This window comes from Protopterus annectens, chromosome 1.part1 (assembly GCF_019279795.1).
Source record: "Protopterus annectens isolate FY-2018-M chromosome 1.part1, PAN1.0, whole genome shotgun sequence".
In the NCBI taxonomy this organism is placed as follows: domain Eukaryota; kingdom Metazoa; phylum Chordata; order Ceratodontiformes; family Protopteridae; genus Protopterus; species Protopterus annectens.
The window spans coordinates 1,572,079,233-1,572,105,982 of record NC_056726.1 but is presented as its reverse complement, the minus strand read 5'-3'; the positions used below and the strand labels follow the sequence as shown (position 1 = coordinate 1,572,105,982).

The window sequence follows — 26,750 nt, the reverse complement described above, 5'->3', positions numbered from 1 at the left end:
ATCCTTGGATGTTTACCCCAAAGGGAACTAACCCAATTTCTAATAATCTACCAAGGCTTTTTATCATGAAACCATAGTAGATCCATTCTTCAGTGAAATGTGGATGTCCTGGTTAATTTTGGTGTCAGGGATAACAGCATCATACTGTGATTTTTGAGAGAAGTAGACAAAATGTATGTCTGATTCATCCACTTTAAATCCAAACCCTTTTCCCATTTTTGCACATGCTACAAGAGTGACAGTCACCTAGAGCCAGAGTTTACACTGCTGGGTGGCTAGCCCTGCCACTGTAATTCTTCCACACACACACTCACACACACACACACACACACACACACACACACACACACTCACACTCACACTCACACACACTCACACTCACACTCACACTCACACACTCACACACTCACACACTCACACACTCACACACTCACACACTCACACACACACACACACACACACACACACACACACACACACACACACACACACACACTTATGGCCAATTTAGTGTGTCCAGTCTACCTGCTGCAGGTCTTAGGAATGCAGGAGGAAACTGTGGCATCCAGAGGAAACCCACACGAACACAGGGGAGGATACGCAGACTCCACACAGAAGGCACCCCAGCTGAGAATCAAACCAGTGAACCTCTTGCAAGTTCATGAAATTAGTATTGTTTCAGTCTTTGTTAGCCAAAAGTGCGCTTTGCAACCCCTGCGATGTGCCAAGAACTGATTTCTTCTACAATTCATGGAGTTACGTGTATTGGTAGATACGACTGTAAATTCTTTTTTATGAGATCTATTGCTCATGCTACTATTGGAACTGTCAGTATCTTTTTTTCCACATTATTTCTCCCTGCAAACCCTTGCATTTTATGACTTTGTTTCTCTCTGTACATAAGACACTATAATCACTGGGTGTAGGAATTTCAGTGATCAATGCTACTTTTGTCATCTTTTCATGGACTATTATGTTTTTTTTTTTTTCGCATCTATTTTCTGAACTGTTGGTAGTGGTTATCCCATGCGATATAAACTTCTTCATTCTCTGTATTGCTTGTACGTCATGTTTCCAATGCTTCTCAGCTACTTCAGTATTGTAATGTTTGTACAATCCCCAGTGCAACAGTCTTGCCACATTATTATGCCTTTTAGTATACAGGGCCTCTGCCACTGTTATCACACCCAGCAAAGAAATGTGCAACTGTTTCTAGTTCTGTTTTACAGAACCTGCATTTGTCTGTTTCTTCCACTTGTTGAGTGCACTTTGTAGACCATCTCAACGTGTACGTAAAGTATCCTGGGCCACCAATATTAACTCATCTTTTGATTTAATTTCACCTTTCCTTAACCATTCCTGTGTCAAATCCTGTTCAACATGAAGTTGTTCCAGAAGTTTTCTGTACTTACCACAATGTTTATGCCTCTTCCACATTTCTTGCATTTTCATCTGATCCTTCTCCATATATTTTTTCCTTTTGTTTTGGCACATTCAATTGCTGCCTGATTTTTTTTTTCCTAGTTCTGGTTTGATCTCTTTTCCTGCTCAACACTGATATGCTTTTGCTAAACTAAGCAGGGAAGTCATCTTAAACCTAGTCTCCTCATGTTTTAAAATGTTCTCTGTTTGGATCTGGTGAGGTCAGTAGATATACAGTCCCACAATTGTAGATGTAATAAATTTCGAGGAGGCCCATGCCACGTTCAGAACAAGGAATATACAACCTTGGTATACACCGATCTTGTATATCATTTGATAAATGTGAACCGTTTTTCTTGTTTTGTAGTCCAACTGATCCTGCACCTTTTGGAGCCAGTTATTCATCCCAAAACTTTAAGTTGAAACAGGAAAAGCAAATTAGTTTATAGTTTGGACTTTGTTCCTAGATGTCAGGGCTGTTTTTAATATTAGTTTTAGTCTTCTAAAATATTCCTTGCTAAGTTTTGTTCACACTTGATCATGTTTTATTAATGCTCCTTTATCAATTCCCAAATATTTATTTACTCCTTCCTGCTCAAGTTCCTTTATGTCATATTCCTGAAACAGACTGACATTTTCTTGGTGCTGCAACTTTCCTGCTTTAAATGTTGCTTTCACACACTATCAAGACCAAATAACAGTGTTACATCATCTGAGAAAAGTTTTAACCACTTACAGTTATGCTTTCATCTCCTCATCTGATGAATTGTACAGTTTTAAGTCATCCACAAAAAGAAGACGAGAAGGGTTTACACTTTGTTGTTTTCTGGGAGCCAAATTATAACAAAGACCTAATCTGTTAAATAGACAGCTTAATGGGTTAAGAACAAGACTAAATAGCAGCGGTGGCAGAATCGCCCTGGAGTATCCTCCTTTGAATTTGTATCCCCAAGATGATAACTTGCCCTTTGTCATGACTTAATTGCAAAGTGGTTTGCCACTTGCCAGTGAAAAGTGGAGTACCACAGGGTTCAGTCATGGGGACCTCTCCTGTTGGCATCTACTTCTCTGAAGTACAGGCTAACACAGAAGGCCTCCGGCTAACTAAATTTGCAGACGACTACAAACTAGGAGCCATAGTAGAGTCCCCAAATGATGTGAACATCCTACAGAAGGGCCTCACTGAGACAGATGCCTGGTGTCAAAGCCATGGCCTCAAGCTCAATGCCAAAAAGTGTATTGTCATCCCCTTTGGTAAAAACTCTGTACCCATGAACTACCACATAGGTGGTAGTCTACTTAACACCGAAAGTGTGATGAGACTTGGGACACAGGTGGACAGTAGTCTCTCCTTTGATAATTACATTACCACAGTAGTCAGGAAATCCTTCTACGTGGCACACCTCATCACAAAAGGTTTCTCATCCAGGAAAAAAAGAGGTCATTGTTCCCCTCTACTTGTCACTCATTAGACCCATTATAGAGTACAATGCCCCTTTTGGTATGTACCTCACAAGACATCTACAACAACTGGAAATGCCACAGAAATACCTCACAAAGAGGATTACCGGCCTCAAACAGATGCCCTACGCAGACCTTCTCAAAAAACTCCAGCTTTATTCCATCGCATACTGCCTACTCAGAGGCAATCTCTGCCTAGCATACAAAGCTATGTCAAACCCAGAGCTGTTGGACATGCTCTCCTTAAAAAAAATCCCAATTCCTCCGAGCTACATGCTCAAGAGACCTAAACTTTGTCACCACAATAAACAGAACATGCTGGAGGGATAGATTCCTGTCCCAGAGACTTCCCATACTCTGGAACAAACTACCTATCTATATCAAACAAAGCTCCTCATTAGTACTCTTCAAGAAAAATCTTGATGATTGGATGGGAAATAGGAAATTCACCCCGGGGATCACCTCTGTGGCTCTGCTCGACAGGGGCACAGGAAAATAATTTTCTTGGGTGGCAAAAGTCAGGGTACCTTTTTGGCTTGGCTTATATAGGCCCTAGGGCCAATAGCCTAGTAACATACCTATGAACCTCAGACATCTGCAGCAGCTGGAAAGGCCACAGACGTACCTCACAAAAATTATTACTGGCCTCAAATAGATGCCCTACACTGACCGTCTCAAAAAACTCCAGCTGTACTCTGTAGCATATCGCCTACTCTGAGGAAATCTCTGCCTAACATATAAAGCTATGTTAAACCTAGAGCTATCGGACATGCTACACCTAATGAAGTCACAATCCCTCCGAGCTATACGCTCTAGGGACCTAAACCTTGTCACCACAATAAACAGGACTTGCTGGAGGGATAGATTCCTGTCCCAGAGACTTTCTACACTCTGGAACAAGCTACCCATCTATGTCAAGCAAAGTTCCTCATTAGCACTCGTCAAGAAAAATCTTGATGAGTGGATGGGAAATAGGAAATACACCCCGGGGATCACTTCTGTGGCTCTGCTCAACAGGGGCACAGGAAATTAACTTACTTGGGTGGCATAAGCCAGGGAACCTTGTTGGCTAGGCTTACTTAGGCCCTTGGGCCGATAGTACCTACCTATGAACCTATTTTTCATAGTCACTGTAATGTAATTGATCAATGTAGGATGTGTCTTGTACATCTGCAAGCACTCCTTTATCCATGAATGTGGGATGCTGTCAAATGTTTTTTTGCAGTCTATCCATGCCATACTTAGATTATTTCCTTTTTTTCAATTCTCCATTATGACTTTATTTAGCAATGGATCCTTTGTTCCATATATCTTTCTTTTGTTACCCCTTTATTCTATTGCCATGCTTTGAGTTTTCTTCTAAATTATTATAAACCGTCAACATCATTACCAGTATATAGTTTATACATCATTAGAAGGCAAGTTATGGGCCTATAGTTTTTAGAATAGCCTGTAGGTTTGCTGTTAAGGTGGAGTACCTTTTTTCCTGTTAACCAGGTTGGTGTCTGTTTGGTATGCACATATAAGTAGTTATTATTGAAGGCTAATTCTTGGAAAGATACTTTTAGCCAGAAGTTAGGTACTGCATCTGGGCCTGGGGTTTTCCATTTAGGAGCTTTTCTTAATTTTGTTTCAGTTTGTCTGGCTGTTGGTTCATCCCATTTTATATCCTGTATATTTGAACTTCCTACCGTTTCTTTCACTATCCATTCAGCATCTTCATCATGTTCCACAGGGTCTTCATAAATATTTCATCAAAATGTGTCTATTTCTTCTTTTCTGATGGTGTTTTTATTCATAAAACGTTTTTTGGGTTGTCAATAAATTGCATATTTTGTACTTTTTCTTTATGTTTATCTGCATATCTCTCAAGTTTTCTGCCTGTGCTGAGAGTATGATACACCCTGGCTTGTTCTGATACTGTACGTTGCTTTTATCAGGTCTGTCTGTCTTAAGTTTTTTGTTGATTTTTTCCCTCTTCTATCCTGTTCTAACAGTGACACTTCTTATCTTAATTGCTTTATAGTTGTCTCCATGCGATGCTTCCACGATGGCATTTTGTTTCTTCCCTTATAACTCTGCATTTTTGTGGTAAGACCTTATCTGTTATTAATTTAGCTGTACAGTAATGTATCCTATTTACTTCTGTCACATCACAAGAATTTCTGTTAATAGTCTTGGTTACTGTGTTTATCTGTTTATCAGACTTCTAATATTTTGGGTCCTATTTACTTTCTGTAATCTATTTCTTTCTATCTTAATATGCCCATCCATCTCTTCCTTTTGATAATTTTCTCCTACACTGAGGACATATTCTTTGCTCTCTATTTCCTACAGGCTTCTATAGAAAAGTCCTTTCCTGTGACATATTCTCTTCAGCTGCATCTTGCATTATAGGTTCACAAGTTCATAGGTGTGTACTAGGCTAATGGCCCTCGGGCCTTTACAAGCCTAGCCATGTGATTACCCTGGCATAGTGCCAACCGTATCCATTGCTATTTCCTATGGGAAGTCAGTAGCATGTAACTCCACAACACTGACTGGGTCAGAATTCCCACAGTTTCCTTTTCCTTCCCTTGCTGTGCAACTCCAACTGAACTTCTGTAAAAGTTTCCTGCTGAATGATGCAGGGCATCTTCACATGGCAAATGATCAGATGCTTCCCATTCCACTTGTATCTCCATCATGCTGTGATGTTACCGGAGATGGATTTTCGACACCAAATCCTTCACTTCACAGGCAGTTCAGATCTGATAATCTCCATTTCATTATGCATCATGAATGGGTCTTTGGATCCGTCCTCGGATCTGACTCAGCCATTTTTTCCAGACATGCGCTGCAAGCCTCAAACTCCTCCCTCTCCCATAATGCCTTACTCCTCAAATTCCCCAGATCTCGTTTGCCACCTTCCAGCACAGATACGATTCTGAGCCTCCGTTCAGCTAAGTGATTTTTTTCATTTAATTCTGCTTTATTAATAACCTTTTCTTACTTCTAGCTAGTTTTTTAGGTGTTCTGTCTCTGTTAGTGGTACCTTCCTGTATCCTTTAGTTAAGTTGCTAGTCTATTAGTATAATGCTCGTATGCATGTGAGTTATGTGTGCTGTTTTTCTTTCAGCACATCTGACAAGTCTGTGGGTTCGGATAAACCCTTTAGTTTTAAAAGGTGTGCCTCTTGTGGGCATAAGATTTCCCAATCAGAAACCCACAAGAGATGTATGTATTGTCTGGCACCAGGGCACTTGAAGGTTCCATGCAATATCTTCCTGGCCTTCAGTCCCCAAGTCCTTGCTGATCGGCGAAACAAGCTGATCTTGAGAGGTCTTCTTCTGTCCTCTGGAGCTCGGACACCTGTCCCTAAGAAGCATGCACCCTTGGCTATCCAAGGGACCATGGCTTCTCCTCCTCAGAAGCACAGGAAGCTGTCAGATCCATCGTCTTCATAAACCTCCTGTTCCCACTTCTCTCTGGATCCAGTAGAGCCGGCGCTGGCCAAGACTTCTTTGTCGGATACTCAACCTTTGGGTCTGTGCAGTCGATCAGATCTTGTGGAGGTAGTTCAGAGCCACAGCTCTTCATCTCTGGAGCAGACTCCTTTGGGTCAGACATGCCCAGATCGGAGGTCCTGGAGCCATACTCCCCATCGGAGTAAATCTCCCTCCCTGTCCTGACCATCCGGACAAGCCTGTCTCCAGTCAGGTTTACACGTTCCTCAGTCTCCTGTAGATCCTCTCAGTTGTCCCACTCCGATATGGATAGGATGATGCAGAGTTTTCTCAAAGCCCAGATCCAGCTGGGGATCTTAGGTTCATAGGTAGATACTAGGCTATCTGCCCTAGGGCATTTATAAGCCTAGCCAGAGTGTATTTGGCTTCCACCTCCCTATTAGATTAGCCTATTGTGCCTCTGTAAAGTAGGTCACAGAAGGTACCCTTTTAAGATTAGTTTACTGTGCCTCTGTCTAGCAGGGACACTGGGGAAATCCCAGGGGTGAATTTGCGATTTCCCATCCACGCGTCCAAATTTCGCATGAAGAGGGTCAGTGAGGGGCTATGCTTAACATGAATTGGGATTCTATTCCAGAGTGAGGGGAGCCTCTAGGAAATGAATCTGTCCCTCCAGCATGTTCTGTTTATTTTTGTGTTGAGGTTTAGGTCCCTGGAGCGTGTAGCTCTAAGGGACTTGGATTTTTTGAGGTGGAGCATGTCCATTAATTCTGGGTTTGACATGGCTTTGTACGTCAGGCATAGATCGCCTCTGAGTAGGCGGTAAGCAACTGAGTAGAGATGGGAGTTTCTTTAGTCGAGCTGCATAGGACATCTGTTTGTAGCGCATGATCCTCTTGGTGAGGTACTTTTGGGGTCTCTCCAGTTGCTGCAGGTGTCGGGTAAGGTACGGGGCATTGTATTCAATTATGGGCCTGATGAGTGACGAGTAGAGGGGCACAATGACCTCTCTTGATCTAGATGCGAACCCTTTCGTGATAAGGTGGGCTATATAGAAGGTCTTTCTAACCACTTTGGCAACGTGATTATCAAAGGAGAGATTACTATCTACGTTGGTCCCCAAATCTCTAATTACCTCTTCCATACTTAATGGATTACCACCTATGTGGTAATTTGTGGGCACCTTGTTTTTCCCAAAGGGGATGACTATGCACTTTTTAGCATTTAGCTTGAGGTCGTGGCTCTGGCACCAAGCATCCATCTCTGTGAGACCCTTTTGGAGGATGCTTGTGTCAGCTGGAGATTCGATTATGGCCCCCGGTTTGCAGTCATCTGCGAACTTTGTCAGCCATAATCCCTCCGTGTTAGCCTGAACCTCAGAGAAGTATATACCGAACAAGAGAGGTCTCAGAACTGAGCCCTGTGGGACGCCACTTGTAACTGGTTTGGATTCGGACATGGCACCTGCGATTCTGACCATGTGGGTTCTATCTCTGAGCCAGTTTGCAACCCATCTTGTGATATAGGGGTTGATATTTAAGCTGGTAAGCTTATTTATGATACCCGAGTGGGGTATTGTGTCGAAGGCTTTTCTGAGATCCAGGTAGGCTGTGTGGACTACCTTGCCCTCATCTATGGCTTTGGTAACTGTTTCAAAGAAATCAACTAGGTTTAAGAGGCAAGATCTTCCCTTAACAAAGCCACATTGGGTAGGGTCCAGTGTCTGGAGGCTCCCAATGTCTTTGTTTATGAGTTCCATGATAATACGCTCCATAGCTTTACAGACCAGACTAGTCAGGCTTATGGGGCGATAGTTTCCGGGGTCCGTTGTGGCACCACCTTTGTGGAGTGGGACCACTGTAGCTGTACGCCATTCTTTGGGTACATATCCTGTAGTAAGGCTAAGTTTGAACAGTGACTTAATGTGAGGGTTCAGTTCTTCTTGGAGCTCATGTAAGACACAGCCTGGGACACCGTCCGGTCCCATAGATGCTGTGTTTTTTGCTTTGGAGAGGGCAGTTTTCACCTGTGCATCTGTGATGTCAGGGAGGTTACATTCAGTTGGGATAGGCATTTGCTCCTTTGGAGGGAAGGGGAAGTTTGCGTTGAATCTGTCTGCCAGGATGTTGGCTGTGTCTGTAGGTTCGGTATATTTTGTACCATTATGCAACAATTCAGAGCATATCTGGGAGTTTCCGCCCGTGTTCCTGACATAACTAAAGAAGGCCTTGTGATTATCTTTAGTGTCTAGGGCAATTTTTCTTTCGAAACTGGCCTTTGATGATTTTATGAGGGATCGAAGTTTCTTGCTAATACTTATCAGAGATGCCTTCCCTTTTTGGAATTTTGCTCTGTCATGTAGTAGCTTCTTCCTTCTGTTGTATAGTTTATTTATGGCCGGGGTCCACCAGACCGGTCTCCTGTTTTTGGAGGAGTGAGTTTTGGTTTTATTTGGGATAGCACGATCCATGCATTCTTGCAGGTGCTCATAGAATGCATTTGTAAAGTATTCTGCGGATTGGGCTGTATTATCCTCTGGCCCAGGGGCTTGGAAGGATTCCACCTCAGTCTTGAGAAGTGCAAAGTTGGCTTTTGAGAAATTCTTTATAGTGATTTCCTTGGCTGGGGGTGGGGACGGGATATGGATGTCCAGGGAAATTTGTTTATGGTCTGATCTTACCAATGAGGGGTTTACCTCTGGTGTGGAACATAGAGTCCCCATGTTGGTGATGACCAGGTCCAATATGTTGTTCCCTCTTGTGGGAGTGGTGACCAGTTGTTCCATTGCATTAGAGTTTATAAATTCAAGGAACCGTTGGGCGAGGGTGTTTGGGCTTGAGTAGTTTTCCCAGTCAATGTTTGGGTAGTTGAAGTCACCCAGTAACATAGTGTTTGGAGAGACCTTCATATTCTCCAGTGTTCTCAGGAATGCCAAATGGGGTTCCTGTAATAGGGAGGGTGTTCTGTAGCAGGCTACAAACTGAAAGGCAGTTTTGCCAGCTGTTAGTTGCACATGGATGTTTTCCGATGCTTCCTGCAGTGCCACTAACCTGGAGGTGTAGGTATCTTTGATGAATATAGATACTCCACCTCCTTTTGTGCTTCGGTCCGAGTTTTGAGGCCGAAACGCATGGTATGAGTTATAACCTGGTAGTGCTGGGGTGCTCTCAGGAGCCTTGAACCAGGTTTCTCTTATTGCACAGACATCGATTTTCTCCATACTGAGAAGAGCCTCGAGTGCGTGCATCTTGAGGTTTAGACTTCTGGCATTGAGTAGCATTACCTTTAGTTTTTTTTTTCCTTTTCCAACCCATGCTGGATCTATGAGAGTACCAACCTTGATACCGCAGCCTTCTCCCCTGTTCCAGCCTTCGGCTTTGGAGTTGCAGGACCTGGCATTCCTGAGTGAACTGTTGTTGGAATGTAGAATATGTATTTCTTCAACTCCAGCAGTATCCCAGATCAGCTCGGCTCCAATACCTTCGGAGCGGAGCCTCGGGGCTGGTGTCGCCCCTGACCTTTTCAGAGCTGTCCCTTCCCCTGGGGGCCTAAGCCTTTGACAGTTCAAGGCTAATGCCTTCTGGAAGTGTTGGATCCAGGGTGCCTCATCCTTCTCTACCTTGGGCAACTTCGGTTCCTGGGGTGGGAGGTTAAGTCCTCCTGAAGGCATCTACCTTCCAGGTGGCAAGGAGGGTTTTCTTCACACCACTAGATACGGTTCCTCTTCTGCCAGGCCATACCCAACCCCCTGCAGATCAATGCTTTTCTCCCATCCATCTGATTCATAGTCAGCCCCTCCTGAAGCGCCTACACCCTACCCATCAGTAAGAGGTTCCCCTGTCTTCTGAGTCCTCTCTCGAGTATCCTGCGGAGGAGGCCCCTCGGAAGCGACAGTGCAAGAGGAAGCACCTAGTCTTCCCTTTGTAGTCCTTGACAGAGGGCACTGATTTCGATGAGGGGGAAGGGTCCCTCCGATCTCCACCCGACGATATCTCCTTTGGGGATGTCGTAGAAATTCGGAAGCAAAAGGGTGGCTGGTCATCCCAACCCCCTTCCTCTGTCAGCTGCTATTCTTCTGGTCCCCGTAGCCAGGTTCTTCATGCAAGTTTTCCAGTGGACCCTAGCAGTCCAGTGGTCTCTTCTGCTCTATCTGTTGTCAACCCCAGTCAGTATAACTCTGATTTGCAGGCACCATCTGCAGTAATGGATCCTTACAGACAACCTCCATCTTGGCAGACCATTAATTCTTCCCCCCCTATAGCCACAGTGACCACGGATGCCTATCTGTTGGGGTGGGGCATTTCTAGGGAAAGATGGTCCAAGGCACATGGTCCACAACAGAGACTAAACTGCACATCAGTGTAATGGAGATAAGGGCAGTCCTTCTGATGTTGCAAGCCTTTCAGGACCGCTTTCCTCTGGGAACAATTGCAGTTCTTACAGACAATATGTTGGTGGTTTTGTACATCAACAAGCAGGGCGGAACCCGTTCATACCTGTTGTGCAGGGAGGACATGAGGGTTTGGGAGTGGGCGATCTCTTCAAACTACTTTCTCATTGCAGTGCACATCCTGGGGGAGTCCAGTGTTCTAAATCAATCAGTAACGAATCAAATATTCAGCCATTGGGACCAGCCTTGCTGCAACCATTTGTCTCTTCCCTAAACAACAAGTACTTCTCTCTGATTCCCCCCCTTGGGGGAGTCACCCAGGGATGCTCTAGTCCACGATTGGCCCCCAGGTCTCCTGTATGCTTATCCAGCTCCAATTCCCCTGACACCCAAAGTTCTACAGAAAGCCAGCAGGTTGAAGACCAATCTAATCCTCATTGCCCCTCACTGGCCTTGTCAGGTATGGTTCCCCTTCCTGCGGTCTCACAGCAACTATCTTCCATGGATACAGGATCCCAGGCAGGATCTGATTTCCTATCTGTCATAATGCCAGATTCCCAATCTTTGATCCCTCATATTGACCGCTTGGTTTCCTCCACTTCCAGTAATTCTATACATGTCCAGGTCTGGCTTTCCCAGTTTGAGAAATTATTCTTGCTTCTCAGAAGCCTCCACCAAGAAAGTATTTGGTAGTAAATGGAAGAGATTTTCCATTTGGGCATCACAGAGGAATATTGATCTTTTTCTGCCTCAGTCCTGGATATCCTTATGTTTCTCAGCTCACTTTTTCAGCATGGAGCTAGCTTTTCCACTATAAAGTTGCAGCTTGCGGTTATCAAAATTTCTATATAGGGAAGGTTAATAGTGTTCCTTCTCCTATCTCCACTTCTATACTATGTAGGGCTTTTATTAAATGAGTTTTTCATCTCAAGCCTCCGATAAAAGACCCATCCATTTGAACCTGCTAGCTCATGTGATTTAAAATTTTTTATCTTTGAAGACTGCCTTTCTAGTGGCCATTACTTCAGCCAGAAGTGTGTCAAAATTGCAAGCTCTGTCTTTCCAACCACCATATATTACCTTCTTTAAAAACAGAGTCTCGCACAGAATGAATCCATCCTTCTTACCAAAGGTTGCCTCAGAGGCAAGTATTACTCAAACCATTCACTTGACTGTATTCTTCATTAATTACTCCAGTAAAAGTGAATACATGCTGCATACGTTGGATGTACACAAGACAGTTGGGTTTCTATTTACACAGAAAACCTGATCAGTTGTTCATTGCCTTCTCAGCAAGTAGGTTAGGCCAGGCTGTGTCCAAGATCACTTTAGCCAAGTGGATTACAGATTGTATTTCTACAGTTTACACCTAACAAAGCAGGCAGTTTCCCCATCTGGTTAGAGCTCACTCCACCAGGTCTGTGTCTACTTCATCTTCCTTCTCCACAAAGACTCCTCTTGATGAAGTTTGTGCTGTGCAGCTACTTGGTCCACATCTCATACCTTTGTATCTCACTACAAGTTGGACATTATTTCCAGAAACAGAGCATCCTTTGTCTCCATAGTGCTCAGGCATATCCTTCCTTGAGGTCCTCCCAGGGTGTATGTAGCTGGGGACTCTGACCCATTCGTGATGCATAATGAAATGGACATCATCAGATTAGAAGTTATGTACTTACCATAACGTGGCATATGTGTTGTCCAGTTTCATTATGCATCACATCTCCCCCTCCTCCCCCCATCCTTTTACAGCTAAGAGCGATATAGAGGATAAGGGAACTCACAAGTTCCTAGTTTGGACTCCAGTTGGTCACTTTCTTTGGCTGTCCAGTTTTTATAGCTCTATCTTTCTGAAGGGGCAGCAAACCCGATATGGGGGATTGAGGAGGAGGAGTAAGGCATTGTGGGAGAGGAAGGAGTTTGAGACTCAGAGCATATGTCTGGAAGAAATGGCCGAGTCTGATCCAAATATCCATACGTGATGCAAAATTAAATTGGATAACACAGATGCCAAGTTATGGTAAGTACGTAACTTCTATTTCCATTTCTTTAACTTCTCCATTACTAATCCTCTCTTCAACTTTCCCCCTTTGTTTTCTTTTTTTTTTTTATTGTGAAATTTTCCGTGTCTGGATTCAGTTGCCTGTATTTCTCTTCAAATATCTTTGGTGCTGCATTTTTGTATTGATTAGTTTTGCTTTCTCCTTTGCATAAATATTGTGTGATAATCAAGTCTCTTTTCCATGCCCATATTTCTTCTTTAGATGTCCCCTGTTCAGCCTGTTTCTCCTTAATGTGTGGACTCATTTTTACATCATGCTATGATATAACCTGTATTAGACTTTCTACACTAAACCCTTCAGTTTGCAGATGTTCCATAACTTCAGCTTTGCTAATCTTTTGTTCTATTTTCCCGCTTTGTGATGTTATTTTTTGTATTGTGAAATTTTCCATATCTGGGTGCTTTTGTCTGTATTTCTCTTCTAGTATCTTTGGACCTGCTGTTCTTGTATTGATTAGTAGTTTGGTTTTCTCCTTTGCATAAATATTGCACCATATCAGATCTGTTTTTCTTACCATTTCCATGTTTCTGTTTTTATAGCTCTCAAAAATCATTTTTGTTTTTTGTTTATATTTTCTCGCTCCCTCTGTCGCTTCTTTTTTAAAGCAGCCCAAAGATTCTTTGCATATGTAATGTTTTTCATGGGTCTGTTGTATTAATGGATGCAAATTTGCATTTTGGCAGTTTTTCTTGTGGAAATATTTTTATTTTCTTTAATTTCACTTTTAATCTTTTTAAGTATCTTCTGTCTCTAAGTTATGGGCTTCTTGCATAGTAGTAGTAATACATAATTTCTTCCTTATCCTCAATAGTTAACTCTCAGCTTCATGGGTTTTTTTTGGCCCATCAGTTTTTGTGAACTACTGCTCCTACAACATAGTGACCATCCTCCTCTGAGCTTGGCCTAACCCCACTGTAATAATGTACAAGTGTCCTATTCTACGCTGTCATTTTTTCCAGTTATGACACCAGTGAACGTACCAGGATTGGGCACTTTTTATTCTGGGACTTGTGCACCCAGCTGTTTTTTTTTTTTTTAACTTACCTTTGTCCAGGATACATGCTGTATAAAATACTTAGTGTTGTCTTGGTGAGATACAGGATCCACTGTGTGAAGATCCTCACCAAGACTTGAGGATGATTTCAGATGTCCTTCTATTCTTATGTTGCAGTATTGTGCATATGGGTTTACCCTTCTAGTCTTGCGTACGTATGGCCAGTTTCCAAAAGCTTTCAGTCCTTCCTAGGTGCACGAGACATCAGGTCTAGGTGACAGTACATGGGCCATAAAAGTGACGTCGGCACACACCAGCCCTCAGAACTTTCCAGTCACCAGTTGTACGCCAGGTGTTCCTGCTTTCGCTGACAACCGATTCAAGTTTCACTCTAAGTACCCTGTTGGGGACCTTTTCAGTTCTTCCTTTTGTATTACTGCCTTTTCATGTCATCCAGAAAGGGTAAATGTCAGTGTGGCTATCAGGTCCCTCATAAAGACACCCACGATAAGTGTTTATTCTGTCTTGGACGGTCGCACAATTATAAGGCCTGCCCTGTTTGCCAGGCATTCATTCCAAAAATGTTGCATAGTCGTTTCCATGCGTTCAATTTGTACTTGGAGAACCAATGTCTAAAACAACTCACTTTGCATATGGAGGGCTCATCAGATGTCGCCTCTGAACAGCCAAAAAAGAAGGCCAGATCTTTACAGCCTGTAACTCTTGCTGAGTCTCTTCCGGCCAGTCCACAGCCTGTGGCTGACATCGGCCTGACCTTGGGATCTGGACCCGGCTCCGCCACACCGGATGTTGCAGGTACCTCTGAGGAAGCCATACTACCAGTGAGTGAGAGCACATCTGCAAAGGTTATTCCAGCGACCATTTCGAATGCTAGGGGGAGGAACCATCGTGTTCAGGGGATTCCCTGCCTCAGACTTTGATGCCTGCTCCTAAACAGACGCCCGTTGAAACTCTCAAGAGGATAGAAAAAAAGAAGCATATCTCAGCCAACAGAAATTATTCCTGACTGGCAGACCTTTAGCCAAAGCCTCTTCTCAGCTTTCATGGCCCTGAGGCCTACATCAGCTGCTGCACCTTCTCCTCCTCTCCTCAGTCCTAGGCCTCAAACTGCAGAGATGGTCACTAGGGAAGAGGACATCTGCTCAGATTCCTCTGATGAGTCCCTCTCTTATAATTCACAACTCTCTTCTCCCTTGGGATATGGATCCCCAGAGGAAGAATCTGTAGACCCAGATTCCCCTGCTGAAGACTTGACCTTCTCTGAAAGCTTTTTTAAAATGAAGGAACACTTCAAATGGGACTCCACAGACATGTCTGAAATACAAAAGAGGTCGTATGACCTCATTCAAATGGAAACACCAAGCCCTTCGGCCATTCCTCCCATACTGCCTGCCTTTTCCTCTGCATCTCTCAATCCGGACTCACAACCTCCTGCTCCACATAGAGCAGACAGACTGTACAAAGTCCCAGATTCTGCTAAACACTTGATTAAGTGCCTTCCTGCAAATCCAGCTGCCATTTCTGTCTCCACAGACAAAGCTTCTAAACTCCTGCCTACCACCACCATCCTTCCTGCTGACAGACAACAGAACTATGGAAAGGCTTGGCAAAAAGATTTACACCTCTTCCACTTTGGTATTTAGAGATACTAGATGTTCATCGTGCATACAGCTGCAGTCATAACAGATGGGTTATCCTGCCGTCAGGCGGGTCCTCGGTCGGCCGAATTCCAAAGTCTAGGTCCGGCATCGGTTGTCGTCGCTTCCTCCCTGACGTCAGTGCAGCAGGGGTATAAAAGAGGCAGCCGACACCATTTTCTTCAGTCTTTCTTGCCGCGCGGTGCCCGAAGCAGAAGCAGTTCGCAAGTGCCGGTTGGCCAGCTCCTGAGATTTACGAAAGTATTTCAGCCGAAGTCTTCTTGAAAGCTAAGTACCCCGTTGGGGAAACTTTTCTTGCCTCAGACCGATGTCAGACAAAGTTAATAATTGCATTTCATGTGGGAAGCAAATACCGCATAAGGATCTCCACTCTTACTGTATACCTTGCTTAGGCCCAGACCACGACGTCTCGGCCTGCCGTTTTTGTGCTAGATTCAACAAACGCACTATTAAGCGTCGGGCGGAGTTCGCCCTTCACTTTTGGCAAAATTTAATTATATTATGTCGCCGGATACTCCGACTCCAGTTTTGAGCAAAAAACGCAAAGATAAGGACCGGCATACGAGGTCCGCACCACCTACTGATACCACGCTAAGGCCGACTACCGGTTCTCCGGTACTCAGCGAGGTGCCTACACAGCCCCTGTGTACCGATGACAATGCATTACCGATGTCTTCAGTACCCGAGGTCGCAGGCTCCTCTGCCCTCATTCCTGCTACAGAAACCGACGCCACTCCTGGCGGGGAAACTCAGAATTTAGACAGGCCTGTCATTTCTCAAGGGGTCTTCAGGCCTTCCTCCTTCTCTATTAAAGCCTTCACTAAATCTAAAACAGCCATGAAAACCAAAAAACAGGTTCCTCAGTCACCTTCTCAAGGCACCATGCCTAAAAAACAGATGCTTAAAATGGCTGAGGATTTGATTACTCTTATCAGGGGTTCTCAACCCCCCCTCTGACAAAAGGCAACCCTTCCTCAGATCAAGCTTCTATTACCTCAGAACTATCTGAGGACCAGGATTGTGCCTGTTCTCCATTCGAAGACTCTGATGCAGAGGAGTCTATTCCCTCGGTCTCCCCCCCTGAGGACTTCTCTTTTGGGGAAACCCTGCATACATTGAGGGAACACTTTCACTGGGAAGGCCAAGATTACTCAGATTCCAAGAAAAGGCTCAGGGAATTTCTTCTGCTCCCCCAGCATAGGCCTCTGGCTATCCCTCCTGTTTTAGATATATTGGATGATGTGTACACAGAAGCCAGCCTTAATCCTGATTCTTTGCCTCCAGCTCCTGTTAAACCAGACAGGTATTACCGGGTTCCTGATTCTCACCAGTTCCTATATAAAAGCCATACTGCTGACCCAGAAACTATTTCACAGGGTCCCAATGGAATTAAGGCCTCTACTGCTAAAAACCCATTACTTTCAGAGAGAGATTCCAGATCTTTAGAAAGGTGGGGGGAAAAAGGTGTGCACCTCGGCCACTTTAACCATGAGGGCATTAAACTGTCAGTTCCATATGTTAAAGTATCAACAGTTTTTGATATCTCAGCTGAAAAGCAAAATGACACAACCAGAACAACCAGATTTAGAAGAGTTGCAGGATTTGTTGCATGGTGCAGAGCAAGTGGGTAAACATACCTTGCAGTGTGGTTTTGATGCTTTAGAGGCCTCATGTAGAGCTGCTGTTATGGGGTCTGTTATACGTAGGCATGCTTGGCTCAAATAGCAAACCTTACCAGATCATGTCAAAACTAAATTATTAGATGCACCTCTTCAAAAAGATGTATTGTTTGGTGTTAAAGCAGAGAAGGTGCTAAAGAAAATGGAGGAAAAAGCGAAATCAGTGCAAACAGTGAAAGATTTCCTGCAGGTACAGCCTCCACGTTTCAGCAGAAACTGGCCTTCAAAAAATTGGTCCTTTACAGCCACGAACAGACCTCAAAGGGGCAGATACAGGCGTCCAAGGGGTAGAGGGCAACCTCAAGGATCTTTCAGAGCCAGACAGTGGCAAGCACCAACCCCAAGAGGTGGAGAAGATAGATCACAGTCTTTTAGAAAACAGACACAATGACTTCCCCCTACACCTGCCAAGCAAAGCTTTAATGGCAGCACCTTTGGAGGAAAACTGACATTATTCTCAAAATTGGCATATTGTTACAAAAGACAAATGGATTCTGGACATTATAGACAGAGGCTACAGGTTCCACTTTCACACCCTTCCAAAATTGAGAGGCATGCTAAACCTGCCACAAAATCAAAGGGCAGAGGCACAAAAAACAAATTTCAGCTCTCATGGACATGAAAGCAATTCAAGAGGAACCTGCAAAAGAACAAGGTCAAGGGTTTTATTCCAGACTATTCCTGGTACCAAGGAAAGACAAAGATTGGAGACCTATCTTAGACCTATCCATCCTAAACACATATCTACAGGTGCCAAAATTCAAGATGCTCACATTACAGCAGCTTCTTCCCATGCTGGGCAAGGAGTCTTGGCTGGTAACATTGGACCTCAAGGAGGCATACCTGCATGTCCCTATCAGACAAGATTGCAGAAGATACCTCAGATTTCTTGCAGGTTCAACCCATTACCAATTCTCTGCATTGTCCTTTGGCTTATCTACTGCACCCAGAGTGTTTACGAAATGCCTGGCATCAGTAATCGCCTTCTGCAGACTACAAGGGATACAAATCTACCCATATCTGGATGACTGCCTGATCCAAGCGGACAGCAAGACATACTACTGCAGCATCTGGCGTTTGTAATAAAACTGTTGAACTTCCTGGGATACACGATCAACAAAAAGAAATCAAAACTAATACCCTCTCAACAAATAATTTTCCTGGGTGCCAACTTGGAAACAGCCACCCAGATGGCCTACCTCACGCCAGACAAGCAAGGGCAACTGTCTCAATACTTCAGAAAAATGGCAACTTACACCAGGCTAACTGCAAGGAAAGTCCTGCAGGCTCTGGGATTCATGGCATCTTGCATCCTACTTATCCCATGTGCAAAGCTGCATATGAGGAAACTTCAGTGGTACCTAAAAAACTTATGTTCTCAACACAGCCACAGCTTGGAAGCAATTATACCACTCATTCCATGCCTTCAAAAGGAATTTATGTGGTGGGCTCAAGCCTGCCAAAGAAACACAGGTCTTCCTTTCAGTGTACCCCAAGCAACTCAAATCATCACAACAGACGCCTCAGACTATGCCTGGGGAGCACACATGACAGATCAGTGCATTCAGGGAAAATGGGCACGAAAAGAGAAGCTCCTTCACATCAACCAAAAGGAAATGCTAGCCGTGCAAAAGGCTATTATGACCTTCAAAGACCTACTGCATCCAGGCCAGCTATTGATAAGGACAGACAACACCACAGTGATGTGGTACATAAACAAACAGGGGGGAACTCATTCATACCCCCTGTGCAGGCAAGCCATGACCCTATGGAAAATTCAACTACAGGCACAATTCCTGCCAGGGAAGGAAAACACACTGGCAGACAACCTAAGCAGAAATATGACAGATCCACACAAATGGAAGTTGCATCCTCAAATTTTCACAAAGATAACTCAGGCACGGGGACAGCCAGACATAGATCTCTTTGCTACCCACAGAAATTGCCAGTTGAAAAAATTTTGTTCGAGGACCTATCATCCACAGGCTTGGAAAGTGGACGCACTTTCCTTTAATTGAGCAACATTGACAGTCTATGCCTTCCCGCCTCTTCCTCTGCTGCCCAAAGTTCTATTAAAAGCCAGAGCAGAGAGGCCGAAAATGATTCTCATTGCTCTAGACTGGCCAAGGCAACACTGGTATCCACTCCTGAAGAGCCTGACACATTCCCCACCATGGATCCTACCTCTAGTCCCTCTTCTGTTGTCCCAGCACAACTACAGAACTCTTCACAGCCATCTCAAAACTCTAAATCTAGCTGCATGGAGAATTCCTTGATTTCCCAACAGTTTCTCCTCTCCAAGGAGGTGCAGGATGTCATCTTGGAGGCCAGAAGACCTTCTACTAGAAAGGCCTACTCCGCCAAATGGAAACGATTTTGTGCCTGGAATCAAAAGAAGGGACAGAATCCTTGGGTAATAAATATACCTCAAATTTTACAGTACCTAGCTGAGATGTTAAACAATGGACTTTCTTTCTCCTCCATCAAGATCCACGCTTCAGCCATTTCTGCACAATACAACACAGATCCTCCTTTATTCTCGCATCCTCTCTTAAGGCAGTTCCTCAGAGAGGCAAAGAATATAAAACCCCCAAGGAAACTACCAGTCCCTGCTTGGGACCTCAACCGTATTGGAAAAGCTGACCCTTCCTTCCTTCGAGCCAGCTTCTTCATCAGAGTTACAGTACTTGTCATGGAAAACAGCCTTTCTTCTGGCTATCACCTCAGCTCGCAGGGTTTCAGAGCTACAGGCCCTCATGGCTGTGCAACCATTCATCATTTTCCATCAGGACAGAGTTTCCTTATGAACCAACCCTACCTTTATGCCAAAGGTAGTATCCAGTGTAGCTTTGAATCAGACTATCCACTTACCTACCTTTTATCCTAATCCACAAAACAAAGGGTAAAGACTACTACATTCCGTGGACATTCACAGACAACTTCGTTATTATTTGGACAGGACAAAGCCATTCAGGAAATCTGAGCAACTCTTTGTGTCCTATGCTGCAGGTGCTCAAGGAAAGGCTATTTCCAAACAGACAATTTCAAAATGGATAGCCCACTGCATATGCTTTTGTTACTCATTTCATGGAAAAACTGTGCCTGCATGCATCAGATCCCACTCCACCAGAGCCACAGCTACCTCTGCAGCCTTCCTCAGGGGGGTCCCTACCAAGGATATTTTGGAAGCAGCCACCTGGAGTTCAGTGCACACTTTCTCCAAGCACTATCACCTCCCACTATACTCTAAATCTAGAGCGGGCTTTGCCACAGCAGTCCTGCAGGGCATCCTAGCCCCTCCTAGTTCCACTTAGTGCCTATCACCCTTACTTAGCTTTGGGATTCTACCCATCTTTTATGACTGCAGCTGTATGCACGATGAACATAGTACAGTTTTGTACCTACCATAAATGTAGATGTTCGAGTGCTCATACAGCTGCAGTCCAGGTTTCCCTCCCTCCAACCCCTCTTAGGACAGGCCTTATGACAAATCCTTTTCATATAACCTTTTGGGGTACTCTTTTATGGTGTATTTACTTGCAACTACTGTTTTTGATTTATCAGCATTGCATTTTTGCATAACATTATGTTTGCCTTCCTTCTGGGGGCACCTGACATCTGGGGCAAGAAAAACTGAAGGAAATGGCGTCGGCTGCCTCTTTTATACCCCTGCCGCACTGACGTCAGGGAGGAAGCGACGACAACCGACACCGGACCTAGACTTTGAAATTCGGCCGACCGAGGACCCGCCTGATGGCAGGATAACCCATCTGTTATGACTGCAGCTGTATGAGCACTCGAACATCTACATTTATGGTAGGTACAAAACTGTACTTTACCAGACTTGTATGGCAAAGTACACCCTGTCTCTTCTAGACTCTGCCACCAAACTGGTGGCACACATTCCAGACTCCTCACCCAAATCAGCTATGTCTTCTCTACTGGCCCTTACATCCCAAGTCACCAGACAATTAAATGTAGCTAAGATGCTGCAGAATCCAAAGCAAGGTCCGGCAGCTTCAGTTTCTGCACTTCGCAGATGCTCCTGGCTGCGCTTGCAACCCCTGCCAGATGATTTCAGAGCTAAGCTGGATGATGCACCATTTGACAATGCTGCCTTATTTGGCTCAAAAGTAGCAGATCTTTTCAAATCCCTGCAACAAAAAGGAAAAGAGATACAGGATCTTAAACATCTGCTAGTTTCTCCAGTGCCTACATTTTACAGGAATTATCCTGCAAAAATGCAATTTATCAGGGAACACTCCAATCCTGCTCCTCCTACTAGACACAGACAAGCAAGAAAGACAAACCCTTCAGCTAGCGCACCTTCCTCCTCTAGTCAAAGGACACCCTTTCAGTACAGGGCAGGTAGTGTCTGACTACTTGCCACTCATGCCTCCCCCACCAGCTGCTTCTATCCCACTGTCTGCTCGCCTTTCCCATTGCCTTCCTCTTTGGAATCAGGTCACTTCAGACAAGTGGGTCCTCTCCATCCTCCAAGATGGTTACTTCCTGTCATGGATAAACACTCCAGTAAGTCTAGGCAAGCCACAACCTCCTGCTCACCAACTGCCCCACCTGCTACCAGTACTACAGTCCCTTTTAAACCAGGGCACTGTAGAAATAATACCTCCCTCCCAATTTGGAAAAGGGTTCTACTCAGGGATTTTCTTAGTCCCCAGAAAAGAATGGCTATGGAGACCCATCTTAGACCTTTCAAGGCTCAATCCCTTCTTAAAGGTGCCAACTTTCAAAATGCTGACCTGGCCAACTCTATTCTTGTTATTATGTGCAAAGGCTTCCTAGCTACACTAGACATCAGGGATGCCTACTTACACATTCCCATAAGACTCACACACAGAAAATACTTACAATTCTTAGTGGGCTCCTCACATTGGCAGTTCTCTGCTTGCCTTTTGGACTTTCAGCCACACCCAGTGTCTTCACCAAATGCCTGGCTCCAGTATTGGCCTTTTGCAGGACAAAAGGGATGCAAATATTCCCATACCTGGACAACATGCTTTTACAGGCTGCTAACCAAAAAACACTACTAACCCATATCCAATTTGTGGTGTATCTCCTACAGGCTCTTGGGTTCCAAATAAACTTCTCAAAGTCCAGCCTCACACTGACCTAAGACATTGTCTTCTTAAGGTGCAGAATCCGCACAGACTTGATGGAGGCATACCTGCCCCCAGCAAAGGTGAGTTCTCTCAAAGACCACCTGCAAAGGGGTTCTACTCTACCCTCATCTGACTGCAAGACTGTACCTCAAGCTGCTGGGTTACATTGCAGCTACCAATCCCATGCTACCCCTAGCTCGGTTACACATGAGAAAACTACAGTGGTACCTTCACTGTATCTGAAAACAACACAACTACCCACTGGAACACGTTGTGGCTTTGCTTCCATGCCTAAAACAGGAGATCTTATGGTGGTTTGCCCAGGTGAGACTCAACCCAGGACACCACCTCAAACTTCTTAGGTCATGCATACGGATGCCGCAGACCTGGGGGACTCTCTGCCATCGAAAAGTTCAAGGCCTGTGGACATGCAGGTAGAAAACAGAACACATCAGTGCCAGAGAAATGAGGGCAATCCTACTAGCCCTTCAGGCATTCACTCCTTTCTTCCAGAAGGGATCCCTCCTGATATACACAGACAACACCTCAGTTCTGTGGTATATCAACAAACAAGGAGGGACCAAGTCCTACCTACTCTGCAGACTTGCCATTCTAGTGTAGGAAGTAGCCACTTCCCAGGGAATTACCCTGAAAGCAGCATACATCCCCTCTCTCCACAACTCCTAAGCAGATTTTTTGAGCAAAACCAGCACAAACAATCATGAATGCATGCTCCACAGGCATATTTTCCTGGACATGGTCCACAGATTGGGTACACCACAAATAGACCTGTTTGCCTCTGCCAACAACAGGCAACTTCCTGGATATTGTACCATGACACCAGACCCACAGGCACTGGCAACAGATGCTTTCACTATCTCATGGAAGGGGAAATACCTTTATGCATTCCCCTTCCCTCTCATTCAGAGGGTCCTGCTACGAATTCAGCAGGACAATCTAAAAATCTTGTTGGTGACTCCCTACTGGCCCCGACAGCATTGGTTCCCCTTACTCCTTCAATTGTCCAAGGGTAATCACCACAAGTTACCCCACAGAGTGGACCTTCTCACACAGCACAAGGGATCTCTAATTCACCCACAGTGGCAGGTGCTACACTTGACCCTGTGGAGGATAGGCGTCTGACCTCATACAGACACCTATACATTGAGGACATGCCCAGTGTCCTGCAGGAGGCCAGGAAACCTAACACTATAAACTCTTACCCGTCTAAATGAAAAAGGTTCATTTCTTGGTGTCAAAATAAGCAGCTGGATCCGCTCACCAGCACATTCCCCTTGCGCTGTCCTATTTGTGTGAGTTACTTCAGACTGGCTTGGCCTACTCATCTATTAAGGCACACCTGTATGCTATCTCTGCATACCTACCAATAGATCTCCCCTTGGCATCCAGGCTCCCTTCGAAGCTCTTCCTCAAAGGCATCTTACATCTCAGACCCCCCCGAAAACCTACCCCTCCACCTTGGGATCTCAACTATGTGCTGAAGAAGCTTACACTGCCACCCTTTGAGCCTGATGATTAAGCTTCCCTAAAGCTCTGCACCTGGAAGACTGTCCTTCTAGTGGTTGTCACTTCTGCCAGAAGGGTATCAGAGTTCCAGGCATTAATGGCTACCCCTCCCTTTCTTGTGTTTATGCCCAAGGTAGTCAATGACCTGTCTCTCAGTCAGGCCATCCACTTACCTGTTTTTTATCCAAACCCACAAGGAAGAAGTGAAAGAGTACTTAATTCCCTGGATGCTCACAGACAAATTAGATTCTACCTACACAATACTAAGTCTATCAGAAAGACTGACCAACTATTTATATCTTTCCACCCTAGAGCACTAAGGAAGGCTGTGCCCAAATAGACTATTTCTACTTGGATTTCCAAGGCCATTACCTTCTGTTACCAGCACCATGTTAAATCACTCCAGGGTACAGTAAGAGCCCACTCCACTAGAGCCATGGCATCCTCAGGGGCTTTCTTCAAGGGCTTGGACACCTCCTCTATCCTGGAGGCAGCCACCTGGTCTTTAGTTTACACCTTCAACAAACACTACAAACTTAGACCACATCACCAGGTCCATGGCAGGGTTTGCTAGGGCTATCCTGCATGGGTTCCTGGAATCTACATCCTTACCAACCACCCTTTCTCAGTGAGCTTTGGGACTCACCCATATGCAGAATACTGCAACATAGGAATAGAAGGACATAGAAAAGTTGTGTAAGAACTTACCATAAACATAAATGTCCTTCTCTTCCATGTTGCAGTATTCCTTCCCCACTTATCAATTATGTTTCCCTCTCTGGATGGCAGTGACTTGGCATTGCCCTATTAAGACTGGCTCTGACTGGGGCCTTCAGTTCTGAGGGCTGGTGCGTGCCGACGTCACTTTTATAGCTCACGTACTCTTGCCTAGACCTGATGTCTCACGCACCTAGGAGGGACTGAAAGCTTTTGGAAACTGGCCGTACGTACACAAAACTAGAAGGGTAAACCCATATGCAGAATACTGCAACATGGAAGAGAGGCACATCTATGGTTATGGTAAGTTGCGCAACTTTTCTTTCCAGAAGTACTACTATCCTTTTCTTACTGACTTTATCATCTCTCCATTTGCACTCAATGCTTACTGTATTTAACATCATTACAGTCCTAGGTGTCCTGGACATTTCTGCTGCCATTCTATCTGCTTAATTTCTACAAATCGTTTGGATTTCTAATACCATGATGAGAATTAACCCATTTCTAATTCTGTAGCTGTCTATTAGGTTCCATTCCATGCTGATTGTATTTAACAGCATTACAGTCTTAGGTGTTCTAGACATTTCTGCTGGCATTCTATCCAGTGTGGGGTCAAAGATTTTATTAAGGTCCCTCTAGCACAGTATTAGCGTTATCATACGTTGTTGCATCTTTAATTTTAATTCCGCCTTGCCTGTGTGTTATCATTATTTGGTCCATAAAAGTTTGTTAGCCCTACAATGTCTTTATCTTGCCATTTACCAGTGTTGTCCTAACACCATCCCTCAGTTATCACTTTTACAGAATTGGATATTAAAAGAGCCGCACCGTACTTGGCAGATCTCGCACTACTCAGAAATGTTTTCACTTTCCATTTGTTGACTAACAAGCCCACATTTTTTCTTCACTTTGGTTTCTTGCAAGTCGATAATATGAGGATCATATATTATTTCAAATTCTCTTTGAAATCGTTTTACATTCAGACAGTTTTGTAGATGTTTCACCCATAACCCACACTAGATAAACTGATCAGTTACAAACAGTGCCTAAGATCATTGACACTAAGATTAAGTAGTTTAATACAGTTTTGCTTACCATTCAGCCGCACAACCCTAGGATGCTTTCTCTCAATCTGAAGTTGCTTGTTAGCTATTAGATTATAAACCAATACTAGATCCTAGCTTAATAGCACCCATGATCATCCCACCTTTTTATCAGTGCACAAAAAAGGGAGGGAACAACAAAATAACATGGAAAAGACCAAGCAATATTAGCATCATGCTCGGCTTATGCTTAACATTAACAACTCCATATCAGTACCTTGTGCATTTCTTCATCCTCCTCTGAAATGACCAAGTGGAAAGGAAAGATTAAAAAAGAGAGAAACTTGAGCATGTAATACAGAGCATATTTTATGTCTGCAGTACAGTTTAATAGTAGTCAGTGTTCACTTTAGTCTGACCTTGACTACCAGTTTTTTTGTTATTACCATCTTCATCATTTCCGTAGTTGTCTCAGTCAGTGCTGGGAACTAGACCATGAAGATTCAGTCTCCTGTATTTCATCGACAGTTACTTTTGAAGCCGTAAAGTCCATATCATTCTCTTCCTGCACTTGTGATTGTGATAGAGGGTCCTGGGGGGTATACAGATTCTGCCTGCAAGAACGATTTCTGCTTGGCTCCCTCTTGATTTGCAGATTATTTAAAGAGGCATTTCCACTGCTTTTCCCTTCTTTAGAGCTGGAGATCTAATAAGTGAATGGTTAGGACGATCTCTACATTTAACATCCATTACTGGAACACTGAGCTTCAGCATTTCTGCATATGGTTTCCCCATGTGGGTTCCCTCCCAGTCTTTAAGGACCCCTATTGCATCAGCTGGCAATACACATTAAAACATTTGTGTTCCCTTTGTGATCTGTAACAAAGCTGGATAATGCAATGTTTCTCTAAAACCCAGTTCTCTTGCCCATCTTAGATAAGTAGACAAGACCTTTTGTTTCATGAAAAGAGCTGCACTATAATCTGGGACTTGCTTTGCCATCTGAACAGCAATCTTAAGGTTCTTAGTGACATCCCTGACTTTCTTCTAGATATGTTCTCGATTGCTGAAATCCAGGCATTTAAAAATAAAATGCCTGGGAAATAATGCATTCATTTTCCTGGACTGAATCCTGTGTGCTCTTTCTTTAACAGGTGGGTGCTCAGCTTCTGACAGAGTTTTCATTTTCCTCTCAGGTAGTCCAGG

General features: G+C 44.2%; 1 protein-coding gene across 5 annotated transcripts in view; it reads left to right on the top strand.

The window, feature by feature from the left end:
- MAPK7 (mitogen-activated protein kinase 7) overlaps positions 1-26,750 on the top strand; it is a 735,466-nt gene that overhangs the window by 629,162 nt on the left and 79,554 nt on the right. The window contains exon 7 of one of the 5 annotated variants that reach the window (XM_044083369.1): positions 4,910-4,974. The exons of the other annotated variants lie outside the window; for them this stretch is intronic. Within the exon in view, the coding sequence (XP_043939304.1) occupies positions 4,910-4,974 (65 nt within the window). The remainder of the gene's footprint in view (positions 1-4,909; positions 4,975-26,750) is intronic. 5 annotated transcript variants of the gene reach the window in all.